The sequence below is a fragment of the Triticum dicoccoides genome, chromosome 5B (assembly GCF_002162155.2).
Source record: "Triticum dicoccoides isolate Atlit2015 ecotype Zavitan chromosome 5B, WEW_v2.0, whole genome shotgun sequence".
Classification (NCBI taxonomy): Eukaryota; Viridiplantae; Streptophyta; class Magnoliopsida; order Poales; family Poaceae; genus Triticum; species Triticum dicoccoides.
The window spans coordinates 411,193,050-411,205,467 of record NC_041389.1 but is presented as its reverse complement, the minus strand read 5'-3'; the positions used below and the strand labels follow the sequence as shown (position 1 = coordinate 411,205,467).

General features: G+C 48.8%; 1 protein-coding gene across 1 annotated transcript; it reads left to right on the top strand.

Annotated features, from left to right (window-relative positions):
* Positions 1-7,499: 7,499 nt before the first annotated feature.
* On the top strand, positions 7,500-10,059 carry LOC119309622 (aspartyl protease family protein At5g10770-like). The gene is made up of 2 exons (XM_037585593.1): positions 7,500-7,994; positions 8,472-10,059. The coding sequence occupies exons 1-2, from the start codon at positions 7,898-7,900 to the stop codon at positions 9,755-9,757; spliced, it is 1,383 nt and encodes a 460-aa protein (XP_037441490.1). The 5' UTR covers positions 7,500-7,897; the 3' UTR covers positions 9,758-10,059.
* Positions 10,060-12,418: the final 2,359 nt, after the last annotated feature.

Below are 12,418 nucleotides of genomic sequence, written 5' to 3'. Positions count from 1 at the left end.
AGGATGGAGGGATAAACTCTTTTGGCTTGTTGAGAGTGGGCATGCCCCTTGTGGCCTTCCCACTAACAACCTTACCTTTCTTCTTGTGCCCTTCTCGTACAAATATTTCCTTTAGAGGGGTTGTGCACTTTTGAGAGGATGCCTTCTTCTTGCTTGTGCTTGGGTCAAACCCGAGCCCCTCTTTGGCGAACACCTCATTGTGTTGGCTCAACACCTCATTAAGGTTCTTTTGTCCTTGAGCGCATGTCATGAGGCCTTTCTCAATTTGAGCTTTAAGAAAGCGGTTCTCCTCAAGAATAGATGCTAGATAACTACTAGAGTTAGTAGTACAAGCCTCAACATTAATAATAGGAGAAGAGTAGGCCTTGGCTAGAGTTTCAAGATAAGAAGCTTGAGCGTCTCAAAACTCTCTGTAAGAAGGGTGAGCTCTTCTTCCTTAGTCTTGAGGGACACGGATAGGAGCTCAGAATCCTTAGAAAGAGAAGCATGAGACTTCACAAGCTTACTTTTATCATTCATCAACTCTACACAAGAGTCCTTAGCCTTTTTCAAGGAGGCAAGATCTTTAGCATGAACATCAATGTTTTGCACCAATTTTGAAGCATAGTTCATCATTTCGTGCTTCCTCATATTGGACTTTCCGCTCAAGGATTTAATATTTTTCCTTTTCCTCGGTGACGAGGGTTTCGAGTTCCTTAATGGTGATGGTGTGCTTACTCACCATCTCCATAAGCATAGGAAACATAGTGAGCTTCTTTCCTTTGAGGGAGCACATGAACCTATTAAGTTTAGAAAGCATAGGATCATCTATATCATCATCCTCATAACTATCCTTCGCATCAAGATACTCATCACTAGGAGTAGAAGGAGTGAAGAGGGGAGGATTTTATCGTGGGGTTACCTTGACCTTGTCCGGAGAGCTTTGGTCCTCTCCATCTTCTACCACTGCCTTTGCCATTAGGCACTTGTGAGTGTTGCCCTTGTAGTCTTTCATGTAGTTGTAGGTGACCACATCACCACTCTTGTTCACTAGCCTCAAGGTGTTTTGAGAATCTTGAGAAACTCCGGCAACGCCACTCACATCATCCGGATCGGATTCTTCATGAGAAACCATTGCTTTCCCATTTCTCTTCTTGAGCTTGGAGTTCAAAGGATTTGGCAGCTTCTTCTTGGGAAACCTTGGTTTATCTTCTCTCTTCTTATAAGGGCACTCGTTGGAGAAGTGGTTGGTTTCTTCACAGTTGTAGCATTTCCCTACTTTCTTCTTCTGGAACCTTCCCTTGAACTTTCCTGTGCTAAACTTCTTGACAAAGAGAGCAATGTCTTCATATGAAGGGATCTCATCTGAGTCAATCTCATCACCATCCTCATCATCATCATCTTCTTCTTCTTCACTTTGCTCTTATTCACATACATGCTTGGCCTTCAATGCAAGATTGATCTTTGATGTTGATGTACCATGCATGGCAAGATGTTTTGTGGCATCTCCCAAGCAACTTATCCATGATAAATCTCTTAGTCAAGTTGAATCCATCTTGAGTCTTCTCACATTCACATGGCTCAATGTCGGTGGTGAGAGTCATGAGACGCTCAAGTAGTTGCTTGGGAGATTCACCTTTCTCCATACAAAAGTTTTGCAATTGACCCTTGGCAATTTCATATTGAGCCAGCCGGAGAGTGGAAGTACCGGTCTTGGTCCTCACAATGCTATCCCATAATTCCTTGGCACATGTGATATGTATGTATGGTCTCCTTTGCTTGTCAGTCATACCTCTTCTTATGCACATGGTTGTTGTGTCGTTGAGATTCTTGTCATAGACTTCTCTTGGAGTAAGATTCTTCGGGTCAACAGCTTGGTAGCCATACTCCAAGATCTCCAACATCTCATCATTTCCATATCGAAGATGATCCTGCATAGCAACTCTCCACAATGCAAAATCGGTAGTCTCATCAAGTAAAGGAGGTTTCCCTTGAGGGTTATACTTAGATTTCTCTATCTGTGGTCTTCCATAAAGCCAAGGAACACTGGAGTGTTCATTACTAGGAGGTTGTTGGCCAAGTGAGGGAGTAGGCACATCTGGCCTCGAGGCCGCACCACCAGAAAGTGGTGCAAGCATCGTGGTTAGTGTGGCTATCCTCATTTGGACCAAGGCCTCAAGAGAGGCATCATGCTCCTCCTTTTGCTTAGCAAGCGCTTGTTCCAGATCCTCTGAAGTGAAGGACTTGGCTTCCGTGGAAGCCGCGCCCATACTCTTTGGATATGCAACAAGGGGAGTCCCATCGGGGTTCATCTAGCTCTAGGGCGGTTAAGCCACAAGAATAGAGCACGAGGCTCTGATACCAATTGAAAGGATCGATATGGACCTAGAGGGGGGTGAATAGGTACAATTACAAATTTTAATTGTTACTTAGCAATTTTAGGCAATAATGCGGAATATGAAGTTTAGCCTAACAATTGCAAGTTGATGCTATGAGCTAAGCAAGGTAACCAAGTAACACAAGTAGGAGAGTAAGCAAGCACAATATGATATAAGTAAGACTAAGAGACAAGTAACCACAAGTAGGGAGTTAGGATTAGGGATAACCTCAACTCCGAGAGACGAGGATGTATGTTGGCGTTCACTTCCTTGGAGGGAAGCTATGTCACTGTTTAGAGAGGTGGGTGTTACCACGAAGGCACACCAACGCCACGAAGGCTCACCCTATTCTCTCTTTGAGACAACACCACGAAGGCGTTTCTCAACCACTAGTGGTAGACCTTGGGGTGGTCTCCAAACCCTCACAAACTTTTCGGGGGGTAATCACAACAAACGATTCCTCTCCTACCGCCTAGGAGTCTCCAACCTCCAAGAGTAACAAGAACGATGGGGAAAAGCTCAAGACTTTCTCAAATCACGAATTCCTTTGGTGCAAAGAAGGGGAAGGAGTGGATATATCACTTGGGTGGATAAATTTTCTCAAATTCTCTCAAATCCCTTGGGCTTTGTTCGGTTACACCCTGTCTCAAGGGGATTGGAATGGATTTGGGGGGATTTGACTTGTATGGGATTTAATCTCTGCCAAACCCCTTCAAAACCATGCCAACCGAACGCAACCTTAGGGATCTAAGATTTGGTGTTGGAGAGTGAGAGAGAGAGTGAAATGAGTTCTAGGGTTTGCTCAAAGTGAATGGTCAACCCTCTCCTGTGGGGGAGAAGGGCTATATATAGTGTGAGCACAAATATGGTCGTTGTAGTGCAAGTGAACGGGTAGGCCGGACATCCGAGCTAGGGGCCGGACATCCGGCCTGGCAAGCCACTCGAAGAACAGGGCAGAAGCAAAGCAGAAAACAGAGGGGCCGGACATCCGGGACCAAGGCCCAGACATCCGGCATGTCAGGAAACCCCGGACATTCGGCACATGGCCGGACGTCCGGCAATTCTACCGAATCAAAAACAACCTCTGGATAGCACAGCCCGGACATCCCGCAGGGAAGCCCGGAAATCCGGGGAGCACTAGGAGCCTGGACACCCGACATAGAGGGTCGGACATCCGGCAAGCAGCACAGCACAAAAGTGCTCTCTGGATGGCTAGGCCCAGATATCTGGCGAGCAGGCCGGATATCCGGCGTGTGGCCCGGACATCCGGCTTGAAGCCCGGATATCAGGTAGCCCAGAGACAGAAACATGAAGGTTTAGCATGTGCATATATGGCAAGGAGGTTTGTGGCAAGAGCAAGCCTTTAACTAACCCTATCGATCCCCTCTTAATAGTGCGGGATCCTATACTCAAGAAAACAAATATATGTAATCAAATTTTTATGCTTCATCCTTGAGTAAAATCACTTTGTATGCTCCTGATCCACACACTTCGATGAACCGGGGGCTAACATCTGAGATTTACTTGACAACCATTGTTAGTCCCCTACTGTATATTGTCATCAACATCCAAACATGATGTAAGGGCATGATTGCTCTTTCACTAGATGATGGAAATCTAGCCCGTAGTACTACATGAGTCCACGGACAAATGGGTGGAGTGGAAAACCTAACCCTCTAAGGAAGTAGGGAAGGAAGACGACCCGTTCGCCGGGCTCCGAAGTGGGAATGACTTGACCCTCGGGGGGAAGCCTGTGCGTGATGTTGGCGGCGAGGTATCCCGCATTCCGTAGATTTTTTATCTCTTTCTCCATGACGGAGGAGGCCTCCCACTTGCCTTTGGAACCAGATCCGGCCATGGTCGGAGGAGGTGGTGGTGGTGGTGAGAAAGACAGAAACTTTGCGGGCGCAGAGAGCTTGGGAGATTGGAAGGCTGAGGAGATGTGAAGGCATGGGGGAGAAAGTAAAGATCCATTGCCCTCTTATAGGCAGTAAAAATGCCAACCGCCCCCCACTCGTGCCTTGAATCTTGCCTATTCCTAATGAAAGCGTGCGCCGTGAACGGTTGGATCACCCAAATATTATTGATGAGCAATCCCATATTAAGTGGGCACGATCTCTGTTTTGACAGGACGTGCCAATGAGGCGTGGCCTCGAACCACGGAACGCAGAGTGTGAAAATGATTCAAAATATTGAAGGGTCAAGTCTGATGCTTCACCGAAAAAGTTGTCAGTAAAATACACTATTCTCATTTTTTATATATATCCTGCCTTCGCGGCTAAGGGTTGTGATCACTATGTGAAGCTGGATACGATTATTTTACAGAGGAAAGCCAATGCATACTGTTCATGGAATCCGCCTTGCAATGCCAAAGACAATCTGCATGCCGAACATATCATCATTGAAGGCTGGTTTAGGGGCTACTGTGGGAGTCCTGGACTAGGGGGTCCTCGGGCGTTCGGTCTATTGGATATGGGTCGAACTGATGGGATGTCGAGATATAAGATAGAAGATCACCTCTCGTGTCCGGTAGGGACTCCCGTATGTGTGGATGGCAAGTATAGGTGTCTGGATATGTTATTCTTTTCTGTAAAACCGACTTTGTACAACCCTAAGCCCCTCCGGTGTCTATATAAATCGGAGGGTAGATTGGAGGCAGGATCACAATATTGCTAGGCTAGCTAATCTAGGTTTAGCCAACTCAATCTCGAGGTAGATGAACTCTTGCAACTTCTATACCCTTCGAATATAATCAAGCAGGAGTAGGGTTTTACCTCCATTAAGAGGGCCCGAACCTGGGTAAACACTGTGTCCTTTGCCCATAGTTACCATTGGTCCTCAGACATACAACTTGGGCCCCCCCTACCCGAGATCCGCCGGATTTGACACCGACAGTGCCCACAAGGCAAGGGGGCGCGGACTGGGGGGTATTCGCGCCATGTTGCCTTGTGGAGCCCTCGGGCACCGTCTTGCATTGATTCTTTTTCCCAAAAAACACATATATTCCAGAAAAATCTCTGTAAAATTTTGTCGCGTTTGGACTTCGTTTGATATGAATTTTCTGCGAAACAAAAAACATGCAAAAAAACAGGAACTAACACTGGGCACTAGATCAATAATTTAGTCCATAAAAATCATATATAAGTGCACCAAAACCATACATAATTGTTGTAAACATGGAATGAATACTTCATAATTATAGATATGTTGGAGACGTATCACCTGACGGTAGTGTGACTTTAGGGAGTAGTCCAGGGGCCTAGCTCGAAGAAAGAAGTTCAAAGCAAGCCAAGAAGCCCTCACGCATGAGATCAGTTAGGAGTCCTGTAAACCTTGCCCTCGTCCCCTTTATAAAGTCGAGGCTAGGAGTAGCTCGGGGGGGTCGATTCCATTGGCAATACTCTCGGTAGTCATACATCCTCTTGTAACCCCTCACACGAGGTGCTACCACATCAATAAAAGGCAAAGCAGGACGTAGGGTATGACCTGACTGTTAGGGCCTAAACTTGGGTAAAGCCTCCATGCGGACTCCCTTTGGTACTTCCGGCTACGCCCGTTACACTCCACAAGTATCTAAAGGTTTTCTGCACCGTCAATCACAAAGTTGATCATGCCCAGTTCGGCCTTCAATCCGTAGATGTACTCGAAGAAATCTTGGAGTATGTGAGGATCGATGGGCGGATTCGGTGACCAGCAAGGAGATGGTGGCCGGCAGAGGCATGGGCTCTCGGAGACTACGGGGAGGCGGGTGAGGTCGGGAGAGGGGCGAGAGTGGACCGGGTGTCCTCGGCAACGGTGCCACGGAGGTGGAGCGAATGCGGTCGGGAGGCGCAGGGCGTGAGCTGATTTTTCACGCGGTTGACTCCTACCTAGTATTGATGAGGCTATTGAAAGAGGGTCAAGTTCCCTCTATACAGGGGCTATGCTATTTTATTGATGATCACTAATAATTGATCACGAAAAGGGAAGCCATGAAAACTGGATTTTTTATCCAACTTCCCAATACCCAAAATTATTGGAGAAATGATATCTGTCGGAGATGCTCTAACATTTTTTTCTCAATAATTGTGTGTATCTAAACCCGGGCATGGGCAGCCCGGCCCGAAAAACCCGGGCCAAGCTTGATATTCAGACCGGGCTCGGGCTTTGTTTTGCAGCACGAAAGATAATTCGGGCCGGGCTCGGGCTTTAATTTTTCCGTATTTCAGGCCGGGCTTTCAGGCTTCGGGCCGGGCTTGCACGTGCGCGTGCTAAAAAACAGCATTCGGGCCGGGCTTTCGGGCTTCGGGCTTGACTTCGGGCTGGGCTCGGGATTGAAAATAGGGAGTATTTCGGGCTTCGGGCCGGGCTCGAGCTTGAGAAATGAAGGTCGGGCTTTTACAAGCCCGGCCCAACGTTTGCTCGGGTTCATGTGTATCTCGTCCTCTCACTTGCGCTCTCACAAGGCCCATCGAGCAACGAAAGCCAGGGACAAAGGCCAGGGTTTTGCTAGCGAGGCCACTCGTCCCTGAAGAAGACTCTGAAACATTGCTGGGATCTGATATTAATGGTTCATAAGTGCTGAATTTATAGGCCGAAGTGGGTGCCTCGATCACTTCCATGCGGAAGGACTCCAATTACTTGCGGAGAGAAGCGCAATAAATCTGTCAGAGGCTAGCAATGAGCACATCTCCAGGACAAAAAGAAGAGTCGGGCGGGCAAGGCGATGCGGCTGCACCACGGTTCTTGTCCGTACACTCACTGTACGGATCTCGGAATAGAGTATAATCTTTCGCTCCGATCTTTACCTTTTTACCCTTGGTTTGAGCCGTGCTGCAAGTGCAAGATCTGGCTCGACGAACCGCAAACGGAGGGAAGGGAGCTGCTAAGGTTTGCGCACGCCGTGATGCCGACTGCTGACAGCTTAATGGCGGCCGGGCGCCCATTTTCAATTCAATGCGCCCACCCAACCCACGCGCCGTGATGACTAGTAAAATTTCTCCTCTTTTTCCCCGCCGGATACCCCCTCCTCCTCTGCCGCCGCTGCCACTCCTATCCGGTGCCGCTGCCAATAAACAAATGGCGTCAGTGAGCGAGTGAGTGAAGCGCCGGCCGGCCCCATGCACGGGCAGAGAGAGAGAGAGAGAGGGAGAAGACCAAGACTGTACCGCACGCACAAGAGCGACGGTGCTCGAGCGAGCGAGAGGAGGAAGAGGACACGCCGCATGTGAGGCGCCCCCAATAATTCCTCGCCCGCAGCCAGCAGCCCGGTACACCACCCTGACCGTCGCTGCCGGGTGGGCGAGTGACCTCCCTCCATCCACTCCGTCCGACCTCGCCAGCCAGCTCCTGCCTGCGCCCTTGTTCCCACGCGCCGCAAGAAGCCCACCTCTCACCTCAGCTCGCGGCCCCAGAGAATCTTTCCCCCCTTCCTTGCTCACTTCCTTTCTCTTTCCTGACCTCACCCTACCTCATCCCCCTTTCTTTATCCCCCCTCTCTCCCTCTGCTGACAGGGGAGTGAGTGAAGTGAGGTGAGGTTGGTCGCTGAGGCGAGCGAGTGATGGCACGGGGAGGAGCTCACGTCGTCGCCGCGGCGGCTCTGCTGCTCCTGCTGCTCCTCGCGGCAGGCGGCGGCGGCGTGCATTGCCTGAGGTCAAGTGAGTTCCTCGATTCATCCACTCTCTCTCTCTCTCTCTCTCTCTCTCTCTGTTCCACTCCTTGGTTTCTCTTTCCAGTGATGATGTTTCCGGGTGAGACGAGAGAGGGCCAGAAGCGCTAGATTATAATGGTTTTGGGAGTAGATTCTGTTTTCCTTTTTGACCGACTGAGTGACAGTGTGCCCACATTTTGTGGCGTTTCCATTCATGGTGATGTGGTCTGCAATGGCAGTGCCGAGAAGAAGCACTCGCTGGAAGAACCCATCAATTTTTGCGCCAAGAAAGGGCGGCGTGTGAATCGCACGAGCTTTTGCCATAAGTAGCACGTCCCAAGTACTTTTGCTCGTGCGGGAGAATCGCATGAACAATGACCAGAATGGCAAACTTACCCGAATGCCGCAGTACATGACCAGCCATATAATTCTGAGCTCATTCATCTTTTTTTTCTCACTGTCTCGTGATGCCGTCGATCGTCAGGGGCGGTGAGCGGCGCCACGGTCCTGGAGCTGCGGCACCACGCCAGCTTCGGCCCAGGCGGCAGGAGCAGCAGGGCGGAGGAGGCCCGCGGCGTCCTGGCCTCCGACGCCGCCAGGGTCTCGTCGCTGCAGCGGCGCATCGGCAGCTACGGGCTGATCAGGTCGTCGGACGCGGCGTCCAAGCTGGCGCAGGTCCCCGTCACCTCCGGCGCCATGCTCCGGACGCTCAACTACGTCGCCACCGTGGGCATCGGCGGCGGCGAGGCCACGGTGATCGTGGACACGGCGAGCGAGCTCACCTGGGTGCAGTGCAAGCCGTGCGACGCCTGCCACGACCAGCAGGAGCCGCTCTTCGACCCGTCGGCGTCGCCGTCCTACGCCGCCGTGCCGTGCAACTCCTCCTCCTGCGACGCGCTGCGGGTGGCCACCGGGATGTCCGGCCAGGCCTGCGACCAGCCCGCGACCTGCAGCTACGCCCTCAGCTACCGCGACGGGTCCTACTCCCGCGGCGTGCTGGCGCACGACAAGCTGAGCCTGGCCGGCGAGAACATCGAGGGCTTCGTGTTCGGCTGCGGCACCAGCAACCAGGGCCCGTTCGGCGGCACGTCCGGGCTGATGGGGCTCGGCCGGAGCCAGCTCTCGCTCATATCCCAAACCATGGAGCAGTTCGGCGGCGTGTTCTCCTACTGCCTGCCGCCGAAGGAGTCCGGCTCGTCGGGGTCCCTCGTCCTCGGCGACGACTCCTCGGTGTACCGGAACTCCACCCCGATCGTGTACACCGCGATGGTCTCCGACCCGCTGCAGGGGCCCTTCTACATGGTCAACCTGACCGGGATCACCGTGGGCGGCGAGGAGGTGCAGTCCCCGGGGTTCTCGGCCGGCGGCGGCGGCAGGGCCATCGTCGACTCCGGCACGATCATCACGAGCCTGGTGCCGTCCGTGTACGCGGCGGTGCGGGCCGAGTTCCTGAGCCAGCTGGCGGAGTACCCGCAGGCGCCGCCCTTCTCCATCCTGGACACCTGCTTCGACCTGACGGGGCTGAGGGAGGTGCAGGTGCCGAGCCTGAAGCTGGCGTTCGACGGCGGCGCGGAGGTGGAGGTGGACTCCAAGGGCGTGCTCTACGTAGTCAGCGGCGACGCCTCCCAGGTGTGCCTAGCGCTGGCCGCCCTCAGGTCCGAGGACGACACCCCGATCATCGGCAACTACCAGCAGAAGAACCTGAGGGTGATTTTCGACACCGCGGGGTCTCAGATCGGGTTCGCGCAAGAGACTTGTGATTACATTTGATTTGACCGTGGATTGGAATCTCTCTGTGTGTGTGAGTGTGTGTGAATATCCTATAGTTGGGGATTTGTTTTGGGATCGATCGGTCGGTCACCGCTGGTGATTGGCAATTGGCAATACGGTATTTAGTTATTGGCAAATGTACGTACGCACAAGCATTTGTAGTAGTTGCTCTAGCTTGTTTTTCTTCTTCTTCTTCTTTCATTTCTTTGTGGTTTGATGAAGCTGCTGGGTTTTTGTTTTTGTGTGCCCTGGTGCTGATAGGGGAGATGGTTGTGGAATTGTCAAAGTTAATCCCATCGCTCTGTGCTCTATTGCCGGCAAGAAAATCAGAGCTGCAAGATCACGTGACGGATGCAGTGATAGAACATTTTTCATGTAGCTGAGGAACGAATGATAGATCTCAGATTATCAGGGCGTGCCTATTCTGAAGCGATCAGGCAAATAAAGGCGCCTGCATGCAGGCAGGCAGGCAGGCAGGAAACATCATTCAGAGAATATACACTGTGCAGGCATTGTTTGTACAGAATACATAAAAGATACTGTAATAACAGAAACAAACAAATCCTACCTCTAAACCAAGCGCTCGTGTCGCCGTGGATAATCTCTTTTTTATGCAGGAAAACAAGGGCATTCACCTAAAAGAAAACGAGTGCATTTACCCTAAAGAAAAACGAGTGCATATTTCTTTCTTTTTTTCAACATAATACAAGTGTATTTCGCTTGCCTGTAAGTTTTACCCCCTCCGACCCAAAATAAGTGCCGCTGATTTAGTAGTGGTATGGAGGGAGTACTAAATAGATTGTAAACCAGCAAAAGTCTGGAAAGCTCAGTTTTTGCATGATGGTTAAGTTTTCAAAAATCATAATTGGCAGCTGAGAGAGGATGGAAAGCAAATTTATTACTGGACAACTTTATCTGGTTGTAGAAAATTACAAATCCTACTGTTATTTGCCGCAAAATTTCTCTTCCTCTTACAATTTGTGTGTTTCTAAAGAAATTGTCAACCCCAAATAGGGATGAAAACGGAGTGGAAACGAACGGAACTGAGTGCTACCACATTTGTTTTCATATTTTTTTGCAGAAGCGAAAACGAATACAGAAACCCCGAAAATGAATACGGAAACAGATACTACCGAAAACAGACACGGTGCGAATACAAAGCGGACACGGAAACAGAAGTGGGCGTTGACCGGAAGTTCAAATCCCCTTTAATAATAGAGAAATACACACAAAAACAAACAAATATAATGAGTTGCTAACATGGCTACAAAATAATATCATTATGTTAGCAACTTAGTGTAGTATTGTAGTAGTACTGAACAATTATGGATAGAGTCAAGGTGAATACATGTGTGGTAGTAGAAGTTGTGCCTCAGATTCATTCTACTAATTATGTCATTGTGTGTTATTTGGTGGTTGAACCACAAAGGAGACATGGGTCTATAGTAAAATGGAAATTCCATATTCACGGAAACGGAAAGTTCCGTTTCCATGTCTGTTTCATCGGAAAACACCGTTCCGTTTTTGTTTCTCTTTCCGCATAAAAAATTCCATTTCCACTTCCGTTTTGCAAATTTCCGTTTCCGTTTTCATATTTCCTCTCTGTTTCCATTTTTCCTCCGGAAAAACAGAAAATTTTCACTCCATTTTCATCCCTAACCCCAAACAACTAAACTTGCCACCTGAAATGTTCGCAAATGTCAACCCCCATCCGACGAAAGTTTTTTTCTTAAATAAAAAACTTACTTCAATGATGGTTAAGGTTACGGGGTGGCAAAACTTGTCGACTAGTAAGTGATTCTTGCGATTCAGATTGGCCTTAGCAAAACGCCGTTTCATGCTATTCTTTCTCACCTCTCTATCTCTCTGTCCACTCTCATCTGCAGTGTGTTTATACCAAGTCAAGTACCACAGTCCTTCCCACATGGGTCAGCAGTAGCACTTAATGGAACATAGCACTTGCACTATTAGTAGTACCAGTAGTATCTTTTTAATTTGGTTTAATACTCTTCATGGCAAATAGTCAAATAGATAGATTGCCACTGTTTACACCCCATCAAGTTAAATTAGAGCATTTTTCAGTACTACTATTATTACACGTTAAAGAGATAAAGTAAAGTGTGAAAGCAGTACAAAAATTGACATCGGAGCACGGGCACATAGTGCCTGGTTTTTTGAAGTTAAAAAAAACATTTTTACGGCTTGAAGATTTTTTAAATTTTTATGCAGTATAACGGGCCAAATTTTCAGCAATATTAAAAGTACAAAAAGACAATACATGCAAATTAAGGGCTTGTTTTTGTTGTTTTTAGGCCGAAATTTTGTCTTTTTTGCGTAGCACATAATACAACATACATTGAATGAAATTTCACAGGTAGTACTTAGACCACATGCATGTGTATTCATGCAAAAAAAATCAGAGGAATTCAAATCTTTTAAGCACCTCTTTTGAGCAGTTCAAAATTCCGTTGCCCCCATGCACCTAAAATCCGTTTAGAAAGTACTCCTTCCATCCATAAATATAAGGCCTCCTTTGGTTTGTAGGAATCTCATATGATTTCTATAGGATAGAATTTGCATAGGGAAATTTCCTTTGAAGTCCTTTGGTTTGCATGAATGGATTCTTATTTCTGTGTAGGATAGGAATCAATACTTCACGTT

Coding starts and splice junctions, on each gene's coding strand:
- LOC119309622 (XM_037585593.1), top strand. CDS start 7,898: ATGGCACGGGGAGGAGCTCACGTCGTCGCCGCGGCGGCTCTGCTGCTC. Junction 7,995..8,471: donor CGTGCATTGCCTGAGGTCAA/GTGAGTTCCTCG, acceptor GTCGATCGTCAG/GGGCGGTGAGCGGCGCCACG.